At 46.9% G+C, this 24,891-nt stretch overlaps 1 protein-coding gene and 1 long non-coding RNA gene across 4 annotated transcripts in view; one reads left to right on the forward strand and one right to left on the reverse strand.

The window, feature by feature from the left end:
• prom2 (prominin 2) overlaps positions 1 to 24,891 on the forward strand; it is a 238,101-nt gene that overhangs the window by 44,094 nt on the left and 169,116 nt on the right. For all 3 annotated transcript variants that reach the window (XM_085994192.1, XM_085994191.1, XM_085994190.1), the window contains exons 4-9: positions 1,758 to 1,963; positions 6,942 to 7,062; positions 7,443 to 7,506; positions 9,445 to 9,534; positions 11,741 to 11,937; positions 14,303 to 14,377. In XM_085994192.1, coding sequence (XP_085850318.1) covers positions 1,758 to 1,963; positions 6,942 to 7,062; positions 7,443 to 7,506; positions 9,445 to 9,534; positions 11,741 to 11,937; positions 14,303 to 14,377 — 753 coding nt within the window. The remainder of the gene's footprint in view (positions 1 to 1,757; positions 1,964 to 6,941; positions 7,063 to 7,442; positions 7,507 to 9,444; positions 9,535 to 11,740; positions 11,938 to 14,302; positions 14,378 to 24,891) is intronic.
• The window catches only part of LOC147113292 (uncharacterized), a 196,010-nt gene that overhangs the window by 24,127 nt on the left and 146,992 nt on the right, over positions 1 to 24,891 (reverse strand). The window lies entirely within an intron of this gene.

Consider the following 24,891-nt stretch of genomic DNA (forward strand, 5'->3'; position numbering starts at 1 on the left):
CCCTGGGGAAACAGCACAAACGGGAGTTCCTAACCGTTGTGTCCCTTTCACCGGGGGCTGTGCTGGTTCCCCCGCCGGAGTGTGGGAAATTCAGCTACCATATCACAGGCAGCAGAAGCTCTGCGGTCTAAGTGGCCGCGCTTCACTTGTGAGCCAGAAGGCTATTCGACCACGGAGAACGTCACAGGTGAGCCCATACCGATCCTACCCAACCTCCACTTTCCAGGAGGCAAGGCCCAAGCTGTATTTTGTTTTCCTCTTCTCTAGGACAGGGTTGGTGAGGCCAATTGTGGCCACCCTGCCAGCTCACTCAGTAAAGACCTGGTCCAAACATTGGGATTTGCGAGTCTCTATAGCTCAGTCCCAGGGATTTTCTTGTTTTAGTATCTTCACGCCCTTCCCTTGGAGAACAGTGGAAGGATTTGTGGGCTGATTAACAGTCTGACAGGCCGCGACGTGAACGCCCCTTCCAAGGCCGTGACCATCTTTATCCCAGCCGATAGGGGAGTTAGTCCCATACGAGGGGAGTATTTTCTGGGCTCCCAAAACTCATACGATGGGGGTGTGGTGGGGGGTGGGAGGTGGTGGGACGGGGGGTCACCCACACCTACCAGATGCGAGTATCCCACTGGATGTCAACCCAGAAGTTCGAACAGGAGCTCCGGTCTCCAATTGCTGGGACTGTCTGGCGTGGGGTTCAAACCCTGTACCTCCTGACTCAAAGACGAGGCCCCTGATACAAAGGCTCCCTCCTCCTTCCATGATGAATAGTGCATTTTTCCATCTGAGCCATCACTTTAATAAATATTAGGAATTATGGGCCTCAGAATTGATCAATGCCCAATGGATTTGGGCATCAATTGCTCAGAGCAGCCCCATTATGATTGGCCTCTTTTTTAGATGGAGAAATCCAGGTGAATGGTCAAGGCTCGTAGAGCAGGTCACCTTTAGTAAGCTTGGCTCAATTGGTAGCACTCTCACACCTCTGAGTCAGAAGGTCGTGGGTTCAAGCCACACACCAGGACTTGAGCACATAATCCAGGCTGGCTCTCCAGACCTAGCACTGAGGGAGTGCTGTGTTGTTCCATGTGTCATACTTCAGATAAGACATAAAACTGAGTTTCATTCTGCCTGCTCTACAAGTTTAGTTGGAGGTGAGAGAACACCTGGCACTATTTGAAGATGTACAAGCAGCTCAACATTTTTCCCCTCAACCAACACCATCAAAACCAGGTTCTCAGGCCTATCGTCCGACTCTATCCGAGGGACCATGCTGTGTGTCAAATGGCCGCGACATTTATCTGCATAAAGGTTGCTGCACTTCAATGCAACTGAAATATACACTTCTGAGAGGTGTAATCACGTGTTATATAAAGGCAAGTCTTATTGTTAGTAATGAGAATAATGCAGAGGAGACACCACATTTAGAAACCTGTCAACTGTGGGAGGAAGTAAGGGAGTTGAGGAGTTCCGCAGCTTGGTGGTCCTGGGAAAGAATGAGATCGAGTCGGAGAAGGTACAATGGGGTGTGAAATCAGTCTTGGGCGGTAGCTCAATTTGACAGCCTGTTTAACACCGTGCCCAATATTCGTTAGCATTGAAGTCAATTGAAAAGTAAATTGTTCGGAATGTAAAACTGCCCATTTGTGGTCGCCTGGTTTGTGCTACCGCCCAAGACTGATTAGATCACCATTGAGTCCTCTGCTTTCCTCCCTAGAGCTAACTAATAATCCAGGTTCTATCCTTGTCCCATCCAGGTGGTGCAGTATGAGGTTGGCTTCATCGTGTGTGCTGTCATCGGAATTCTCTTCTTCCTCCTCATGCCCCTGATTGGCGTGTTCTTCTGCTGCTGCCGGTGTTGTGGGAAGTGCGGAGGAAAGATGTACCAGGAGCAGACCGAGTCGATGACCTGCAGGAGGAGGACCCTGGCGACCATCCTGTTCCTGGTTACAACGGTGACTTTGTGAGTGCGCGTTCAGCTTTCTCTCAGGTTACCAAAGGTTTCATCAGAAGCATGGACATTTTCCAACTGTTTTGGGTTGATTTTTGCGCTCATAAGGGCATGGAACGTTAACACTGGGAACAGAACAGATTTTCATTTTAGGCGACTAGTGTCCAGCCAAACACTCCCAGGGCAGGTACAGCACGGGTTAGATACAGAGTAAAGCTCCCTCTACACTGTCCCATCAAACACTCCCAGGGCAGGTACAGCACGGGTTAGATACAGAGTAAAGCTCCCTCTACACTGTCCCATCAAACACTCCCAGGGCAGGTACAGCACGGGTTAGATACAGAGTAAAGCTCCCTCTACACTGTCCCATCAAACACTCCCAGGGCAGGTACAGCAGGGGTTAGATACAGAGTAAAGCTTCCTCTACACTGTCCCATCAAAAACTCCCAGGGCAGGTACAGCACGGGCTAGATACAGAGTAAAGCTCCCCCTACACTGTCCCATCAAACACTCCCAGGGCAGGTACAGCACGGGTTAGATACAGAGTAAAGCTCCCTCTACACTGTCCCATCAAACACTCCCAGGGCAGGTACAGCACGGGTTAGATACAGAGTAAAGCTCCCTCCACACTGTCCCATCAAACACTCCCAGGGCAGGTACAGCACGGGTTAGATACAGAGTAAAGATCCCTCTACACTGTCCCATCAAACACTCCCAGGGCAGGTACAGCACGGGTTAGATACAGAGTAAAGCTCCCTCTACACTGTCCCATCAAACACTCCCAGGGCAGGTACAGCACGGGTTAGATACAGAGTAAAGCTCCCTCTACACTGTCCCATCAAACACTCCCAGGGCAGGTACAGCACGCGTTAGATACAGAGTAAAGATCCCTCTACACTGTCCCATCAAACACTCCCAGGGCAGGTACAGCACGGGTTAGATACAGAGTAAAGCTCCCTCTACACTGTCCCATCAAACACTCCCAGGGCAGGTACAGCACGGGTTAGATACAGAGTAAAGATCCCTCTACACTGTCCCATCAAACACTCCCAGGGCAGGTACAACACGGGTTAGATACAGAGTAAAGCTCCCTCTACACTGTCCCATCAAACACTCCCAGGGCAGGTACAGCACGGGTTAGATACAGAGTAAAGCTCCCTCTACACTGTCCCATCAAACACTCCCAGGGCAGGTACAGCACGGGTTAGATACAGAGTAAAGCTCCCTCTACACTGTCCCATCAAACACTCCCAGGGCAGGTACAGCACGGGTTAGATACAGAGTAAAGCTCCCTCTACACTGTCCCATCAAACACTCCCAGGGCAGGTACAGCACGGGTTAGATACAGAGTAAAGCTCCCTCTACACTGTCCCATCAAACACTCCCAGGGCAGGTACAGCACGGGTTAGATACAGAGTAAAGATCCCTCTACACTGTCCCATCAAACACTCCCAGGGCAGGTACAACACGGGTTAGATACAGAGTAAAGCTCCCTCTACACTGTCCCATCAAACACTCCCAGGGCAGGTACAGCACGGGTTAGATACAGAGTAAAGCTCCCTCTACACTGTCCCATCAAACACTCCCAGGGCAGGTACAGCACGGGTTAGATACAGAGTAAAGCTCCCTCTACACTGTCCCATCAAACACTCCCAGGGCAGGTACAGCACGGGTTAGATACAGAGTAAAGCTCCCTCTACACTGTCCCATCAAACACTCCCAGGGCAGGTACAGCACGGGTTAGATACAGAGTAAAGCTCCCTCTACACTGTCCCATCAAACACTCCCAGGGCAGGTACAGCACGCGTTAGATACAGAGTAAAGATCCCTCTACACTGTCCCATCAAACACTCCCAGGGCAGGTACAGCACGGGTTAGATACAGAGTAAAGATCCCTCTACACTGTCCCATCAAACACTCCCAGGGCAGGTACAGCACGGGTTAGATACAGAGTAAAGCTCCCTCTACACTGTCCCATCAAACACTCCCAGGGCAGGTACAGCACGGGTTAGATACAGAGTAAAGCTCCCTCTACACTGTCCCATCAAACACTCCCAGGGCAGGTACAGCACGGGTTAGATACAGAGTAAAGCTCCCTCTACACTGTCCCATCAAACACTCCCAGGGCAGGTACAACACGGGTTAGATACAGAGTAAAGCTCCCTCTACACTGTCCCATCAAACACTCCCAGGGCAGGTACAGCACGGGTTAGATGCAGAGTAAAGCTCCCTCTACACTCTCCCATCAAACACTCCCAGGGCAGGTACAGCACGCGAGTAGTCCACGGGGCATCAGAGGCAGGCAGCCAGTGAGAGATCAATGGAGGGAGGGAATAGAGTGGCTTGGCAATCGAGCATATTAATCCCATGGTATTTTTCGGGAATCGGAGGGCCATTCGCAGCGAGAGGTGGAGCGCTGACAGACAGAGCGAGGTTCTGACCGGGAGTTTACGCTGCCCGTTTAAAAGAGCGAAGTGGGGCGAGCGGCCCTGGGAGATAAACCACAAAATGTACTTAAAATGGATGCTTTTTTTTAAAGTAAAAATTTTGGTCAATGATTCGAGAATGACTTACCTCAGACCGGAACAATGACATGTCAACACAGCAGAAAGCAGGAGATCAGAGTTTGCTCCACTCCGACACCCAATGGCCAGACTCTGCAGCTACCTGCACATTGAAGGCACTCCTTTTCACCAGAGATACTCTGACTATTAAATATAAAGAAATAACAACAGAAAACGCTGGAAAAACTCAGCAGGCCAGGCGACATCCGTGGAGAGAGAAACAAGAGTTAACGTTTCAGGTCGAAACCCTTCGTCAGGACTGAGAAAAAAAGGCAGGAATTGAAAAGATTAAAAGGCAGTTTGGGGGCTGGGAAATGGGGGAGGGGATGAAAGAAGAGACATTAAGAGATATTCAAGGTGAGACGAGATGGTAATAGGACAGGTAAAGAGACAAACAATGGCTCTGGATGAAGTGGGAAATGCTTTATATTTTTTATCCACACTTTTGGTTTGTGCCCTTCCCCTTTTTTTTCTCTCTCCCACACGGCAGCTGTCTCTCACTCTGCCAGCGCATTTCACACCTCATCTAGAGCCGTTGTTTGTTTCTTTACCTGTCCTATTACCATCTCGTCTCACCTTGACTATCTCTTAATGTCTCTTCTTTCATCCCCTCCCCCATTTCCCAGCCCCCAAACTGTCTTTTAATCTTTTCATTTCCTGCCTTTTTTCTCAGTCCTGACGAAGGGTTTCGACCCGAAACGTTAACTCTGTTTCTCTCTCCACGGATGTTGCCTGGCCTGCTGAGTTTTTCCAGCATTTTCTGTTGTTATATCAGATTTCCAGCATCCGCAGTATTTTGCTATCCTATTAAATATAAAGAGTTAGTCTGTCACCTAACTTCAGCTCAAACTCAAAACATTGGAAAGCCCGATCACAGTGCGACCTACAGGTGTCTGAGGTAACGTAGGGAGATGTTGACACTTTTACAATGGATTTTGCCCGAGGCAGAGCCCGATTAGGAAGTTTCAATGTATTTTGAAATAGAATGTTGTGAGCCACTTTGATGGGCCATAATTCTGCTGCAGCGGGACATCTGCCGTTAGTTAGACCCATCCTTGCACGATTAGGTTTTAAATTTTTTGCGGGGCAAGTTGCTGAAAGTGCGAGCTGATAACGGCGCAGCAAGGGAAACCAGGCATCTGGGACCTGAGTGACCAGGGCCAACAACTGTGTATCTCCTCAACCCATCAGATTGAAGGCTCGAGAAATGAACAACGCAAGGACTGAGAAGGAAGTGTAAATTAGAGAGGTAAATCAGGCACAGAAAGAGAGATAAAGAGAGGGAAAGAAAGATTCGCTTAAGAGAGAAAGAAAGAGACTGAAAGGAAAAGTAATAAAAAAAGTAATGTAAAATTTTACGTTTTTAAAATCTCCAACAACAATTAAAACCCAAAGGAATGAGACTCCACGCTTGTAATGGTTAATTTTCAGTGCCAGAGAGGTTGACTGGCAGTAATTAACACCTAGCACAATGTTAAAAGGGGAATTAGAATGAAATGGACAAGACTTAACGCCCTGTGACGAGTTTAGTTCGTATCTGTCGCGCAAATACAGCAACTTCACGCCATTCAGTGTATTTCAATGGTGAGGCAGACAGCGAGATGCCGTTTTTGCAAAGCTTCTTCTTAGGCAGTCCCTCGGAACCGAGGATGACTTGCTTTCACATTAAAAATGAGTTCTCAGGTGACTGATGAGTCCAATGCGGGACCTACAGTCTCTGTCACAGGTGGGGCAGACGGTGGTTGAAGGGGCGGGTGGGTGGGGTGCTTGGGTTGACGTGCACTCCTTGTGCTGCCTGCGCTTGGCTTCCGCTTGCTCCCGGCGAAGAGACTCGAGGTGTTCGGCGCCTTCCCGGATGCTTCTCCTCCACTTTGTGCGGTCTTGGGCCAGGGGTTCCCAGGTGTCGGTGGGGATGTTACACTTTTTCAAGGAGGTTTTGAGGGTGCCTTGAAGCGTTTCCTCTGCCCACCTGGGGCTCTCTTGCCGTGCCGGAGTTCCGAGTAGAGCGCTTGTTTTGGGAGTCTCGTATCGGGCGAGTTTAGTTCGTATCTGTCGCGCAAATACAGCAACTTCACGCCATTCAATGTATTTCAATGGTGAGGCAGACAGCGAGATGCCGTTTACGCAAAGCTAACGGCGCCGCGGCACAACACGGACAGCAACTTTCAGATACTTGAGTTTAATCACGCACCTGCCCCTCGCCTGAAGTTGCTGTACCGTGTGCGCGCCAATAACGCCATTCACCTCACTGTTATTTTGACAGCAAAATCTGGGCCAATTAAAATGTTATTAATAAAACAAATTGAGCACTTTTGGATGTCCTGTGATTGTGAAAGGCGCTTATATAAAGGCAAGGTCTTTCTATCTCTTTTTAAAACGAAGAAACAATGACCCCTGTTTTTGCTCCTCCAACACTGCACAAACAGAGCGGGAAGTATCTGCATGTTTATCAGCAACGAGAAGGTGACAGATATCATACAGGACAGTGACATGTTACTGAGCAACACCCTAGGAAACCTCAAGGCCTACGTTAATGCCATCCCAAAAGTAAGTTTTTATTCTGTTGCGATGCTTCATAACGAGTTAAGATTTAATTTTGAATTAATTAACCGTGGCAGCCTCGTCCAGCGAGATGCTCCACTTCATCTACAGTTCCTTCCTAAAGACACACCATCTTGATACAAAGGTGTTTCTTTACTTCACTATCTCTTTTCCTCACGTATTACCAACGACCATAGAATCACACAGCACAGAAAGAGGCCATTCGGCCCATCGTGCCTGTGCCGGCTCTTTGAAAGAGCTCTCCAATTAGTCCCACTCTCCCCTACTCTTTCCCCACAGCCCTGCAAATTTTCCTTTTCAATTATTTATCCAGGAGCTGTGTGTGTGTTAAAATTCTAATTTTTCTTTAAACTAATTTTTTTCAGCAAATCACAGCCATCACTGATGCCAGCTCAGTCCCGATAAACAGTGTCACAGCGAACCTGGACAGTAAGTAACGATTTATTACTGATTGATTGATTCAGCGTGCACAGGCTCGGCGTATAATTCCAGCCCCTTTAGAGCGTTGTCATCACCAGAACCCAAAGCCTGTCGGTCACCAGAGAGCCTAGTTACCGGGCATGATTCAACAAGGTGGGACGTGGCTTGTATTTGTCCGCAAGAACCTTCATTACCCGTCGAGGTCCCTGTCCAGCCCGAAACTACGAACCTGACTGGTAACTATGGTATTAGTAAGTTACAACGTAGGATTCTCTGGAGGGGAAAGAAAGACATGTTGGGGCAGATTTTCCTCTTCCGTGCTCGGGTGCAAAGCATCACACGGGTGGAGTGCACAATACTGTGTTGAGGAAAGGCTAGCTGCTGCTAGAGGCTGAAGGGGATGGTGATGAAGACGGGATGGTGAAAATCCAAGGGATTATAGAAACATAGAAGATAGGAGCAGGAGTAGACCATTCGGCCCCTCGAGCCTGCTCCGCCATTCAATGAGATCATGGCTGATCATCGAAATTCAGTACCCGGTCCCTGCCTTCTCCCCATATCCCTTGATCCCTTTAGCCTTAAGAAATATATCCAACTCTTTCTTGAATATATTTAATAATTGGATCTAGCATGAGGAGAGGCTGCAGAGGAAGGAGAGGACGAGGCACCAGGCAGCCAGCAGACAGAGAAAGGAGGAGACACTTTATAGCCCAGTGCTGTCAATGATTAAAAGTTGACACACTGCATAGTCACGTCACACCTGTTCTATTACACTTCTTGTAGTGCCAGAGACCTCATTAGAACTGTTCTCCTCCTCTGTCTGCAGAAGCCTTACTGGAGTCGTAGCTTTGACTACAGGAGTTGTCCCTGATCACCAATTTTGTTAGCAAAATTCAAGATTAAAAGGACAGTGGCAGCATGGATACAACATTGGCTAAGGGACAGAAAGCAGAGAGTAGTGGTGAACGGTTGTTTTTCAGACTGGAGGAAAGAGTGCAGTGGTGTTCCCCAGGGGTCGGTGTTAGTGGCACTTCACAGAAGCGATTAGCAGACAAAATTTGACACCGAGCCACATAAGGAGATATTAGGACAGGTGACCAAACACTCGGTGAAAGAGGTCGGTTTTAAGGAGCGTCTTAAAGGAGAGAGAGGCGGAGAGGTTTAGGGAGGGAATTCCAGAGCTCAGAGCCCAGGCAGCTGAAGGCATGGCCGCCAATGGTGGGACGATGAAAATCGGGGATGCGCAAGAGGCCGGAATCGGAGGAGCGCAGAGATCGCGGAGCGTTATAGAGCTGGAGCAGGTTACAGGGATAGGGAGGGGCGAGGCCATGGAGGGATTTGAACACAAGTGTGAGAATTTTAAAATCGAGGCATTGCTGGAGCAGGAGCCAATGTAGGGGGTGATGGGCAACCAGCACATAGCTGAGAGAAAAGGAGGACACCAGGCATTTCAGAGGAAATGAAACAGATTTCTTGGACTGCGGTCTGATATTAACCCGAACTGTGAGAAGATTCTGTTTTTTAACACACTCTTCCTTTGGCTGTTTAATGGTGATTGGTTGGAGTGGGATTCTAATGGGGAAGAGGAAAGGGACACGGGATGGAATAACTGTTGGGAGTTGCACTGGCAGCCAGAAACCTTATCAGAGTGAATCGGTGATATCCCAGCAGTGAATGTCCCGCATCCATCTCAATAGTGGGATTGGAAAAGGCTGGGAGCAGATTTCCAAGCTTGTTATATGGGTGAAACATAGCGTGACATTGACTTTTCAAAATTTCCCACGGTTATTTGTGTGTATTCCTCGCTCCCCCATTAGCATGCTAACATCAGTCCTCGTGAAGTACCTCACAGTGGTGATGGGATCAATGTCATAGCAGGTTGCATCCCATGGCCTCTGGCTGGACAAGCTGGTTATCATAATTATAAATTATTGTTATGATTTTCAGATATTGGTTCAACTCTTGGTGAAACAGTCCGGGAGAAATTGGGTGAAACAACGTACCCAGCACTGGAGTCAGTATCTCAGCTGGCACAAGGTAATGACCACAAACGTCAAGACAAGAACAGGGCAGATATTACATTGCCTGACACTTTACTCTGTATTTAACCCGTTCTGTACCTGCCCTGGGAGTGTTTGATGGGACAGTGTAGAGGGAACTTTACTCTGTATCTAACCCGTGCTGTACTTGCCCTGGGAGTGTTTGATGGGACAGTGTAGAGGGAGCTTTACTCTGTATCTAACCCGTGCTGTACCTGCCCCGGGAGTGTTTGATGGGACAGTGTAGAGGGAGCTTTACTCTGTATCTAACCCGTGCTGTACCTGCCCTGGGAATGTTTGATGGGACAGTGTAGAGGGAGCTTTACTCTGTATCTAACCCGTGCTGTACCTGCCCTGGGAGTGTTTGATGGGACAGTGTAGAGGGAGCTTTACTCTGTATCTAACCTGTGCTGTACCTGCCCTGGGAGTGTTTGATGGGACAGTGTAGAGGGAGCTTTACTCTGTATCTAACCCGTGCTGTACCTGCCCTGGGAGTGTTTGATGGGTCAGTGTAGAGGGAGCTTTACTCTGTATCTAACCCATGCTGTACCTGCTCTGGGAGTGTTTGATGGGTCAGTGTAGAGGGAGCTTTACTCTGTATCTAACCCGTGCTGTACCTGCCCTGGGAGTGTTTGATGGGACAGTGTAGAGGGAGCTTTACTCTGTATCTAACCCGTGCTGTACCTGCCCTGGGAGTGTTTGATGGGACAGTGTAGAGGGAGCTTTACTCTGTATCTAACCTGTGCTGTACCTGCCCTGGGAGTGTTTGATGGGACAGTGTAGAGGGAGCTTTACTCTGTATCTAACCCGTGCTGTACCTGCCCTGGGAGTGTTTGATGGGGACAGTGTACAGGGACCTTTACTCTGTATCTAACCCGTGCTGTACCTGCCCTGGGAGTGTTTGATGGGACAGTGTAGAGGGAGCTTTAGTCTACATTTAACTGGTGTGTTTTAGTAGGTGGGTGAAGGCACCACGTGGTGTGTAGCATGGAGCGTTCCATACCAGGATGGCCCCAGGCTCAGCGTATTGCCCTTGTTGAAGCCTTTGATATTAGACAGAGATTCAGCATCTCTGAGCTAGGAGAGGAAAACATTGCAAGGGCTCGTGCTGCCAATTGCTCTCCAGTGACCTCTAGTGGAAAGTGTGTGAACACTGGATGAGGCCAGGATCTGTGTTGACTTCAATGGCCTCCACGGTACAAAAGGCTGCCGACTGCACTGCCCTCCCATCCACATGACGAATAGCCACGTATCGGCGTAACCAGAGAGCTGCCAACACCCGTGGGTCAGTTCCTGGCACAACATGAGAGAGTTCTTCACTCAGAGAGCGGTTAGAATGTAGCTCGCTACCGTGTGTCAGTCATGGCCCAGTGGGCAGTCGTCTCTCTCGCTCTTTCTCTCTCTCGCCTCCGAGTCAGAAGGTTGTGGGTTCATGGTCCCCACTCCAGGGACTTGAGCACAAAAATCCAGGCTGACACGCTCAGTGCAGTGCTGAGGGAGTGCTGCACTGTCAGAGGTGTTACCGTTCGGATGAGATGTTAAACCGAGGCCCCGTCTGCTCTCTCAGATGGATGTGAAAGATCCCATGGCACTATTTCGAAGAAGAGTAGGGGAGTTCTCCCTCAGTGTTCCTGGCAAAATATTTATCCCTCAATCAACATCACAAAAAAACAGATGATCTGGTCATTATCACATTGCTGTCTGTGGGAGCTTGCTGTGCGCAAATTGGCTGCCGCATTTCCTACATTACAACAGTGACTACACTTCAAAAAGTACTTCATTGGCTGCGAAGCGCTTTGGGACGTCTGGTGGTCGTAAAAGGCGCTATAGAAATGCAAATCTGTCTTTTTTTCTTTTCAGAGGGAGTGGTTGAGGCGAATAGTATAGATGCATTTAAGGGGAGGCTAGATAAACACATGAGGGAGAAAGGAATAGAGGGATATGTTGATGGGGTGAGATGAAGAGGGGTGGGAGGAGGCTCGTGTGGAGCATAAACACCGGCACGGACCAGTTGGGCCGAATGGCCTGTTTCTGTGCTGTAAATTCTGTGTAATTCTATGTAACAGAAACACTTTGAGAAGGGAATGAAAACTGGGAGGAAAATGTTCTTCTTGTAGGGAGGGAGTGGTTTGAAATTTGGGGGTTTGTTTAGGGTTCTGACTGATTCTTTCTCCCCTTCACATTGCAATTGTTTTTATTTACAGATATCAACGAGATGAATGATAGACTGTTGCTCGTAAACTCGACAGCGGCAAGGCTGCTACATCAACAGGAGGTCCTCGAGCAGAACCTGACCGTCATCCGACAAGACATCAGCAGCACTCTCAATAAGTGTGGTTCACAATGTGCCAATAGCCAGAGCCTCGTGAATGATCTTGGCCTTGTTGCCAACTTTAGCACGGTACAGAATCTACCCGCCACTGGTCCCTATCTGTGTAACCTCCTCCAGCCCTACAACCCTCTGCGATCTCTGCGCTCCTCCAATTCTGGACTCTTGAGCATCCCCGATTTTAATCGCTCCACCATTGGTGGCCATGCCTTCAGCTGCCTGGGCCCCGAGCTCTGGAATTCCCTCCCTAAACCTCTCCGCCTCTCTCTCCTCCTTTAAGATGCTCCTTAAAACCTGCCTCCTTCATCTGCCCTAATTTTCCTTTATGCGGCTCGGTATCAAATTTTGTTTGATAACGTTCTTACTGTTGGGGCAGTCAAGTTGCTGTGATGGTTTCCTACCATTTGGCAATGATTAAAATTTGCTCTGGAGTGTGTAAAGTTCTGGAGCTGGTGCTCACTGCCGTGTTGCAGGATGGGTACAGGTCTGAGTCCTGCTCTGTTCAGTCCCCCATCTCAGACGTGTCAAGTGCTTGAGATAACACTACCCTGGGCCTGGTGAAGCTCGACAGACAATCTGCTCCCAGGGGAGGGTACCATTCCTGAGAGCCTATGTACAAACTGAGATTAACATGTGGATAATATACACGACAAACCAGAGTCCTGTTCCCCTCGTTACCAGACTTTCACCTGTTTTTGCATCATTGGTCTTTCTGCTAAGTTAGGAGCACAGGTTACCTGGTTTATAGCTCGCAGATAACTGACACTAAGACCCACGAGGCAGGCACCAGTGAATCGTTCTCTTTTTACCCGCTGTGTACTGTACATGTACAGGAGCTGACACTGAGACACACACGGGCCGTACAGTACCAGACGGGAGTGAATCGTTCCCTTTTACCCGCTGTGTGCTGTACATGTACAGGAGCTGACACTGAGACACACACGGGCCGTACTGTACCAGACGGGAGTGAATCGTTCCCTTTTACCCGCTGTGTGCTGTACATGTACAGGAGCTGACACTGAGACACACACGGACCGTACAGTACCAGACGGGAGTGAATCGTTCCCTTTTACCTGCTGTGTGCTGTACATGTACAGGAGCTGACACTGAGACACACACGGGCCGTACAGTACCAGACGGGAGTGAACCGTTCCTTTACCTGCTGTGTGCTGTACATGTACAGGAGCTGACACTGTGACACACACGGGCCGTACAGTACCAGACAGGAGTGAATCGATCCCTTTTACCTGCTGTGTGTACTGTACGTGTACAGGAGCTGACACTGTGACACACACAGGCCATACAGTACCAGACGGGAGTGAATCGGTCCTTTTTACCCGCTGTGTGTACTGTATGTGTACAGGAGCGACACTGAGGCATACCGAAGTGTTCCCCAGCTACAATGAAGAGGAAAATCTGCTCCCTGGTCTCCATTATCTGTTCCTGAAGGTGCAGGTCAGAAACATTGAGATTGGCAAGAGAAAGTTGCAGTGAGGTAGCTCAGTCTGAAGGTGTCTGCATTCCTCTGACTCTTCAAAGGATCTTCAAAGGATTGAGGAGTTGTCGGAGAGTGAGCAGGGGCTGTTGTCAGGTATGGCTCCAGCTGTTTCATCAATATTGTTGACACTGCATCCAAAGGTTCAAGGCCCCACTATCCCAATGGGGCCACGTCACCCAACAGCAAGGGACTTGAGGGAGATCGGGATAGGGCGGGAAAGTGGAGATGAGGTAGAAGGTCAGCAGTGATCTTATTGAATGAAAGAAGTCACACAACACCAGGTTATAGTCCAACAGCTTTATTTGAAATCACAAGCTTTCGGAGCGCTGCTCCTTCGTCAGGTGAAGTGGAGAAATGCATAAAGACACAGCTTATATAGTCAGACTTATCTCTGACTATATAAGCTGTGTCTTTATGCATTTCTCCACTTCACCTGACGAAGGAGCAGCGCTCCGAAAGCTTGTGATTTCAAATAAAGCTGTTGGACTATAACCTGGTGTTGTGTGACTTCTTACATTTGTCCACCCCAGTCCAACTCCGGCATCTCCACACCATCTTATTGAATGGCGGAGCAGGCTCGAGGGGCCGAATGGCTGACTCCTGCTCCTATTCCTTATGTTCTCATGTTCCACCATAGTTGCTTTTCCCTCCCAAGGAACACAGGGGGGGGTCGATGTTATGGTGGGACGGGGGTTGGTGCGTGCGGAGGCTGGGTGAGCGAGAAGCTCACAATGCCGAGGCCCGTAGAGCTTGTAACATAAGCAAGATTGGACTCCGGTCTGAACCCGGCGGGATTCACTGCCTGGCTGGCGTGCGGGAGCGGGAATTTGCGCGGTACGATGAGAACGGTGGAATCTCATCCTCATCCTGTTGTTGAAGTATCCAAATTAATATGTGATGTGAATTCTGATGTTCAAATCATTTCAATTTTTTCAACAGGCTCCTAATATGGACAAGGAGATAGACGCCATGAAGCTAGTTGTGGGTGCCAACCTCCAGTCCATTGTGCAAAAGGTACAGTAGCTGTGACCATGACCTCCACTCTCACTAGCTTTCTGTCCTCATAATATTTCCCAGATCATAGAATCATAGAATGGTTACTGCACAGAAGGAGGCCATTTGGCCCGTCGAGCCTGTGCCGGCTCTCTGCAAGAGCACTTCAGCTCGTCCCACTCCCCCGCCCTTTCCCTGTAGCCCTGCAATTTTTTTTCCTTCAGGTACTTATCCAATTCCCTTTTGAAAGCCACGATTGAATCTGCCTCCACCACCCTCTCAGGCAGTGCATTCCAGATCCTGACCACTCGCTGCTTAAAATTTTTTTTCCTCATGTCGCCTTTAGTTCTTTTGCCAATCACCTTAAATCTGTGTCCTCTGGTTCGTGACCCTTCCGCCAATGGGAACAGTTTCTCTCTGTCTACTCTGTCTCGACCCCTCATGATTTTGAACACCTCTATCAAATCTCTTCTCAACCTTCTCTGCTCTAAGGAGAACCACCCCAGCTTCTCCAGTCTATCCACATAACTGAAGTCCCTCCTCACTGGAATCATTCTCGTAAATCTTTCCTGCACCCCGCCTAAGGCCTTCACATCCTTCCTAAAGTGCGGTGCCCAGAATTGGACACAATACTCCAGTTGAGGCTGAACCAGTGTTTTATAAAGGTTCATCATAATTTCCTTGTTTTTGTACTCTATGCCTCTATTTATGAAACCCAGGATCCCGTGAGCTTTTTTAACTGATTTCACAACCAGCCCTGACACCTCATAATAATAATCATAATCAACTTTTATTGTCATTGTTAGTGCACAATTGCAGTACAACGAAATGTAGGCTTGCGGCTCCCGAGAGTGTACATTTAGATTAAGACATTTAAACATTCAACATACATTTGGCTTGTAATACATTAACATAAACATAACCCTAATAAAGTGCATTGGCAGATGTGCAGGCTTTAGGGTTTATTTGTGGAGTTCAGTAGGATGACAGCCCTGGGAAAGAAGCTGTTCCTAAATCTGGTCGTACGGGTGCGAATGCATCTGTAGCGTCTCCCAGATGGCAGGATTTGTGCACATTTACCCCCAGGTCTCTCTGTTCATATATTCAAGGTTATGAAGCAAGTTGACAAAATTGGCCCCAGGCAGACTGTTCACGATTGGGAAGTGTTGAAATCCCAGGGACACAAGCTAAAGATGAGGACGTTAGGATTAGGAAGAACGTTAGGGGATGTTTTTCACCCAAGAGGTTTGAAGGAAGCACATTGACAGTATAAATGAGAGTCAAGAGACAATTAGGGACGAAAAATGTTGTGTAACAAGAAATAGTAGAAGCAGTTTTTTGCTGAAATAAAGCACAGAGTAAAAAATTAACATTCTCAGAGGCAGAGGTTTCAAATCGACAAGTCCCTGTATTTCCATTAACAGACTGTTCGTTATAGGGAATATGGCAACTTTCTCGTGCTCTCGTTTCAGAATGAGGGGGGAAGCGATGAGATGGTGGGCAGGTGACGCTGTAATATATCAAAGGGAAACAAGCTGGTTGGGCCTGTCAGCCATTTGCTGTTCCTAAATATTCCAATATTCCTTCTACATTCCATCTCCGATAAAACCCCACGGGAGGGAGTTTCCGCAGAGGTTTCCCCATTTGTCTGTTGTAACTTTCGTGGAAGAGCTGGGGAAACCCTGGAAAAACATTCCCAGGTATCCATTACCCTCTATAACACATTCCCAGGTATCCATTACTCTCTGTAACACATTCCCAGGTATCCATTACTCTCTATAACACATCCCAGGTATCCATTACTCTCTATAACACATCCCAGGTATCCATTACTCTCTGTAACACATTCCCAGGTATCCATTACTCTTTATAACACATCCCAGGTATCCATTACTCTCTATAACACATTCCCAGGTATCCATTACTCTCTGTAACACATTCCCAGGTATCCATTACTCTCTGTAACACATCCCAGGTATCCATTACTCTCTGTAACACATTCCCAGGTATCCATTACTCTCTATAACACATTCCCAGGTATCCATTACTCTCTATAACACATCCCAGGTATCCATTACTCTCTATAACACATCCCAGGTACACATTACTCTCTATAACACATCCCAGGTATCCATTACTCTCTATAACACATCCCAGGTATCCATTACTCTCTATAACACATTCCCAGGTATCCATTACTCTCTATAACACATTCCCAGGTATCCATTACTCTCTATAACACGTCCCAGGTATCCATTACTCTCTATAACACATTCCCAGGTATCCATTACTCTCTATAACACATTCCCAGGTACCCATTACTCTCTATAACACATTCCCAGGTATCCATTACTCTCTATAACACATCCCAGGTATCCATTACTCTCTATAACACATTCCCAGGTATCCATTACTCTCTGTAACACATTCCCAGGTATCCATTACTCTCTATAACACATCCCAGGTATCCATTACTCTCTATAACACATCCCAGGTATCCATTACTCTCTATAACACATTCCCAGGTATCCATTACTCTCTATAACACATTCCCAGGTATCCATTACTCTCTATAACACATTCCCAGGTATCCATTACTCTCTATAACACATTCCCAGGTATCCATTACTCTCTGTAACACATTCCCAGGTATCCATTACTCTCTATAACACATTCCCAGGTATCCATTACTCTCTGTAACACATTCCCAGGTATCCATTACTCTCTATAACACATCCCAGGTATCCATTACTCTCTATAACACATTCCCAGGTATCCATTACTCTCTATAACACATTCCCAGGTATCCATTACTCTCTGTAACACATTCCCAGGTATCCATTACTCTCTATAACACATTCCCAGGTATCCATTACTCTCTATAACACGTCCCAGGTATCCATTACTCTCTGTAACACATTCCCAGGTATCCATTACTCTCTATAACACATTCCCAGGTATCCATTACTCTCTATAACACATTCCCAGGTATCCATTACTCTCTATAACACATCCCAGGTATCCATTACTCTCTATAACACATCCCAGGTATCCATTACTCTCTATAACACATTCCCAGGTATCCATTATTCTCTATAACACATTCCTAGGTATCCATTACTCTCTATAACACATCCCAGGTATCCATTACTCTCTATAACACATTCCAGGTATCCATTACTCTCTGTAACACATCCCAGGTATCCATTACTCTCTATAACACATTCCCAGGTATCCATTACTCTCTGTAACACATCCCAGGTATCCATTACTCTCTATAACACATTCCCAGGTATCCATTACTCTCTATAACACATTCCCAGGTATCCATTACTCTCTATAACACATTCCCAGGTATCCATTACTCTCTATAACACATCCTAGGTATCCATTACTCTCTATAACACATCCCAGGTATCCATTACTCTCTATAACACATTCCCAGGTATCCATTACTCTCTATAACACATTCCCAGGTATCCATTACTCTCTATAACACATTCCCAGGTATCCATTACTCTCTATAACACATCCCAGGTATCCATTACTCTCTGTAACACATTCCCAGGTATCCATTACTCTCTATAACACATTCCCAGGTATCCATTACTCTCTATAACACATCCCAGGTATCCATTACTCTCTGTAACACATTCCCAGGTATCCATTACTCGCTATAACACATCCCAGGTATCCATTACTCTCTATAACACATTCCCAGGTATCCATTACTCTCTATAACACATTCCCAGGTATCCATTACTCTCTATAACACATCCCAGGTATCAATTACTCTCTAACACATTCCCAGGTATCCATTACTCTCTATAACACATTCCCAGGTATCCATTACTCTCTATAACACATTCCCAGGTATCCATTACCCTCTATAACACATCCCAGGTATCCATTACTCTCTGTAACACATTCCCAGGTATCCATTACTCTCTATAACACATTCCCAGGTATCCATTACTCTCTATAACACATTCCCAGGTATCCATTACTCTCTGTAACACATTCCCAGGTATCCATTACTCTCTGTAACACATTCCCAGGTATCCATTACTCTCTATAACACATTCCCAGGTATCCATTATTCTCTATAACACATTCCCAGGTATCCATTACCCTCTATAACACAGTCCCAGGTATCCATTACTCTCTATAACACATTCCCAGGTATCCATTACTCTCTATAAAACATTCCCAGGTATCCATTACTCTCTATAACACATCCCAGGTATCCATTACTCTCTATAACACATTCCCAGGTATCCATTACTCTCTATAACACATTCCCAGGTATCCATTACTCTCTATAACACATTCCCAGGTATCCATTACTCTCTATAACACATTCCCAGGTATCCATTACTCTCTGTAACACATCCCAGGTATCCATTACTCTCTGTAACACATTCCCAGGTATCCATTACTCTCTGTAACACATTCCCAGGTATCCATTACTCTCTATAACACATCCCAGGTATCCATTACTCTCTATAACACATTCCCAGGTATCCATTACTCTCTGTAACACATTCCCAGGTATCCATTACTCTCTATAACACATTCCCAGGTATCCATTACTCTCTATAACACATCCCAGGTATCCATTACTCTCTATAACACATCCCTGGTGTCCATTACTCTCTATAACACATTCCCAGGTATCCATTACCCTCTATAACACATTCCCAGGTATCCATTACTCTCTATAACACATCCCAGGTATCCATTACTCTCTATAACACATTCCCAGGTATCCATTACTCTCTGTAACACATCCCAGGTATCCATTACTCTCTATAACACATTCCAAGGTATCCATTACTCTCTATAACACATTCCCAGGTATCCATTACTCTCTATAACACATCCCAGGTATCCATTACTCTCTATAACACATTCCCAGGTATCCATTACTCTCTATAACACATTCCCAGGTATCCATTACTCTCTATAACACATCCCAGGTATCCATTACTCTCTATAACACATTCCCAGGTGTCCATTACTCTCTATAACACATTCCCAGGTATCCATTACTCTCTATAACACATCCCAGGTATCCATTACTCTCTATAACACATCCCAGGTATCCATTACTCTCTGTAACACATCCCAGGTATCCATTACTCTCTATAACACATTCCCAGGTATCCATTACTCTCTATAACACATTCCCAGGTATCCATTACTCCCTATAACACATTCCCAGGTATCCATTACTCTCTGTAACACATTCCCACGTATCCATTACTCTCTATAACACATCCCAGGTATCCATTACTCTCTATAACACATTCCCAGGTATCCATTACTCTCTATAACACATCCCAGGTATCCATTACTCTCTATAACACATTCCCAGGTATCCATTACTCTCTATAACACATCCCAGGTATCCATTACTCTCTATAACACATCCCAGGTATCCATTACTCTCTATAACACATCCCAGGTATCCATTACTCTCTATAACACATCCCAGGTATCCATTACTCTCTGTAACACATTCCCAGGTATCCATTACTCTCTATAACACATTCCCAGGTATCCATTACTCTCTGTAACACATCCCAGGTATCCATTATTCTCTATAACACATCCCAGGTATCCATTACTCTCTATAACACATTCCCAGGTATCCATTACTCTCTATAACACATTCCCAGGTATCCATTACTCTCTGTAACACATCCCAGGTATCCATTACTCTCTATATCACATTCCCAGGTATCCATTATTCTCTATAACACATCCCAGGTATCCATTACTCTCTATAACACATCCCAGGTATCCATTACTCTCTGTAACACATTCCCAGGTATCCATTACTCTCTATAACACATTCCCAGTTATCCATTACTCTCTGTAACACATCCCAGGTATCCTTTACTCTCTATAACACATTCCCAGGTATCCATTACTCTCTGTAACACATCCCAGGTATCCATTATTCTCTATAACACATCCCAGGTATCCATTACTGTCTATAACACATTCCCAGGTATCCATTACTCTCTATAATACATCCCAGGTATCCATTACTCTCTGTAACACATCCCAGGTATCCATTACTCTCTATAACACATTCCCAGGTATCCATTACTCTCTGCAACACATCCCAGGTATCCATTACTCTCTATAACACATTCCCAGGTATCCATTACTCTCTGCAACACATCCCAGGTATCCATTACTCTCTGCAACACATTCCCAGGTATCCATTACTCTCTGCAACACATTCCCAGGTATCCATTACTCTCTATAACACATTCCCAGGTGTCCATTACTCTCTGTAACACATTCCCAGGTATCCATTACTCTCTGTAACACATCCCAGGTATCCATTACTCTCTATAACACATTCCCAGGTATCCATTACTCTCTGTAACACCTTCCCAGGTATCCATTACTCTCTATAACACATTCCCAGGTATCCATTACTCTCTGTAACACATCCCAGGTATCCATTACTCTCTATAACACATTCCCAGGTATCCATTACTCTCTATAACACATTCCCAGGTATCCATTACTCTCTATAACACATTCCCAGGTATCCATTACTCTCTATAACACATTCCCAGGTATCCATTACTCTCTATAACACATTCCCAGGTATCCATTACTCTCTATAACACATTCCCAGGTATCCATTACTCTCTATAACACATCCCAGGTATCCATTACTCTCTATAACACATCCCAGGTATCCATTACTCTCTATAACACATTCCCAGGTTTCCATTACTCTCTGTAACACATCCCAGGTATCCATTACTCTCCATAACACATTCCCAGGTATCCATTACTCTCTATAACACATTCCCAGGTATCCATTACTCTCTGTAACACATTCCCAGGTATCCATTACTCTCTATAACACATTCCCAGGTATCCATTACTCTCTGTAACACATTCCCAGGTATCCATTACTCTCCATAACACATTCCGAGGTATCCATTACTCTCTGTAACACATTCCCAGGTATCCATTACTCTCTGTAACACATTCCCAGGTATCCATTACTCTCTATAACACATCCCAGGTATCCATTACTCTCTATAACACATCCCAGGTATCCATTACTCTCTATAACACATTCCCAGGTATCCATTACTCTCTGTAACACATTCCCAGGTATCCATTACTCTCTATAACACATTCCCAGGTATCCATTACTCTCTGTAACACATCCCAGGTATCCATTACTCTCTATAACACATCCCAGGTATCCATTACTCTCTATAACACATCCCAGGTATCCATTACTCCCTATAACACATTCCCAGGTATCCATTACTCTCTATAACACATCCCAGGTATCCATTACTCTCTATAACACATTCCTGTGGTAAACCACTGTTTGTATTCCTGTTTGTCCTGTTTGTATTCCACTGTGTACATGCCTGGAGATGCCTCGGCTGACTCCTCCCACAGGTCCTAGTATAAAGGTGACTGCTCCCCAGCCCTTTGTATCCTGGACCGGTCGACCACTCAAGGCGATGGGCTGCTGAATTTTTAGTGTTTTTAGTGTTTAAAGTGGGGAAAAAAAAGGTTCATTTCAAGTTTAAAAAGGTTTTAAAGTTAAATCTAGTTCTAGTTAAGTTAGTTTAGTTTGTTTAGTTAAGTTTAAGTTTAGTTTAGTCTAGATTAAGTAAGGAAGGAAAAGACCACCAAAGGAAAAAAAACCAGAGGAAACTAGAAAAAAAAAGCCAAAGAAAAAAAAAAAAAAAGAAATAAGGGAAAAAAAAAACAAACGGGGCCACAGCAGCAGCAGAAGCAAGGTGACTCGGCCGCATCGGGAACCGAGGCGCGAAGGCCGCACGGAGACGCAGCAGCAGCCGGAGCGAGGAGACTCGGGGAGGCCGCTTCGGGAAACGAGGCGAATCGGGGAGGCCGCACGGAGACGCAGCGGCAGCCGGAACGAGGTGACTCGGGGAGCCCGAGCGGCGAACGAGACACGGCCCGATCGGCGGCCGCAGTCCAGCACCCGAGCGACGACCGCAGTCCAGCACCCGAGCGACGGCCGCAGTCCAGCACCCGAGCGACGACCGCAGTCCAACACCCGAACGGCGAACGAGGCACAACCCGAGCGGCGGCTGGGCTAGAAAGCCCGGGAAAGGCCCGAGGAGCCAGGCCCAGAGACCTCTGAGGAGAAGGGGAGCAACCAGAAGGCTTCCAGAAGCAAACCAAGACTGTGAGTACAGGGCCCAGGGAGGGAGACTGAAGCCAGGGAAAGGCCCGAGGAGCCAGGCCGAGACAGAGGCACAGAGACCTCTGAGGGGGAGGGGAACAGCCCGAAGGCACCGGGAAACAGCGGCTCACAGACCCAGACCTGAGAAGGGTGAACCCAGAAGCCGAGGCCCAGGGACCACGGGGTCGGAGAGGGGGACCGGGAAAGTTCGCGAACAGGGAGAGGGAAACACCAAACCCGGGGCCCCAGAAAAGCTTATTCTAAGATCAACAATACTTTACCAAAAATGAGCGAATCAGAAGATCCACAACAGCCCCGCTTCCAGATTCCCCCCAACACCGCAAAAAAAGCTATAAAAGCGATCAAGCATGAGCAGATGAGAGAAAAACCAGAAACACTTTTTGCTGACTGTTACAACAATGGGACAAAAAGTAACCTCATTTTCTACTCAGATCAGCCAGTGGCTTGGATCACAGCAATAAAATCACACTATACCAATGTTAAGCTAGAAAATACCGCAAATGGGTCCATAATGAAAATTAACACACCAGGAGACAGTTCAACTACGACGGTCAACGCGTACAATACCGGGACAATATTAGTGCAAGGCAACCTCGACAAATTTGCAACGGCCTTCAGGACACTGAAAAAATTAACTAAGGGGGGAAGGAACAGCCCCAGAGTGGCCCGCACTCCCCCCAACATTGACAACTTACCAGGAGAAAATCTGCCTGGTCAGGAGGTGAACGAGCCACACAGTTCAAACCAGACACCAACCCCGGGGAACCACAGCCACACGATACAACTGACAAACCCCAGCATAACTACCAGGGAGGAAGCCACACATAGTCCCCCTACCATTCCCAGCTCACCAAGAGAAGAGCAGCATAGCCAGGAAGTGAGTGAGCCCTCCAGGGCCGACCAGCCTAGCCAGGAAGTGAGTGAGCCTTCCAGGGCCGACCAGGCACATACCCCGGGATCACACAGCCAGATACAACCAAAAGATAAATTTAATCAATTAGAGATAGAGGTGGTTAAACTTAGAGAGGACTTCCTCAAAATGAATGACTATCAAAATCAGGAGAGGGAGAGACACAAGAGAGAGCTGAAGCTACTTGAGAACCAGGTGAATCTACTTAGGAATCAGGTGAAAGAGCTGCAGGAAAAAGAAGAGAGCCATAGAGGAGAGATAACACCATTAGACCAGCAACCAGAGGCTAGAGATAAGACAAGGCAGAGCCGGACGGAACGGCTGCACTCCCACACGGAACAAAAGCAACAGACACACAATACAAGGGGTGCCACACAGACCGACCAGCATACTGATTCGCAATCTTCCCCCACCACCGTGGAACCACAAGCGGGCCGCTCACAAGAGGTACGCACACACCAGACACCCCAGCCCAGCACACACACTATGAGTCCAAGCGAAAGCCACCAGACAGTAAACACAAACAAGGCTGACGTCGTAATACTCATAGACTCAAATGGGAAATTTCTATGGGAGAAAAAGCTATTCCCTAGAAGTAAAGTAGAAAAGATCTGGTGCCCAACAACAAACAGAGCCATGGGATGGCTGACCAAAGCCAGATTAGGCTCCCCCCAACACATAATAATACACACGGGCACAAATGACCTAAAGACCCAACAGAAAGAAGTAGCAACATCGCTCAGAGCAATGATTAGGAAAGCAAGCAGTACATTTCCAAACACTAGAATCACTGTTTCCACAATATTGCCGAGAACAGACTTCAACAACAACACAATTCATGAGATAAATGCCAGCATAGCAAGAGACTGCGAATCAAACCACAACGTACACCTGGCCCAACACCCCACCCTCGATGAGGAATGTCTTTACGACCACGTCCACATCCAAAGGCAAAGAATATCGATCCTTGCTAAAGCCCTGAAGGACGTCGCTTTTAACCGGGTCCATACCCAGACTCCAAGAGGACCCCCCCCCGACCACCAGAGATCAGCGGGGTACATATCAGGAACACTACAAGGACCACCAACACACCAACCGAGACCAGAGAGGATCCCCATGCAAAACAACAATGTCAGACCTGCACCACTCCTGTCCCACAGGGGAATAGGACTGCTCCCAGCCAGACAGAGGGAGAGATGCACAGGACGTACGCAATACCTCAGACAGAAACAATCCATTAAGAGACAATAAGCAGATGTGCAGCAGCATCTACTTCCGCCTTATGGATCAAGGACTAATTAATAGAAAGAACTGTAACCAAATTGTATTAACTTTTGTAGACAACTGATGTGATCTTTTTTTTCCCACACTTAGACACGACAAACACGTACCACT

This window comes from Somniosus microcephalus, chromosome 8 (assembly GCF_052327205.1).
Source record: "Somniosus microcephalus isolate GS21.2 chromosome 8, FLI_Smic_1.0, whole genome shotgun sequence".
NCBI lineage: Eukaryota > Metazoa > Chordata > Chondrichthyes > Squaliformes > Somniosidae > Somniosus > Somniosus microcephalus.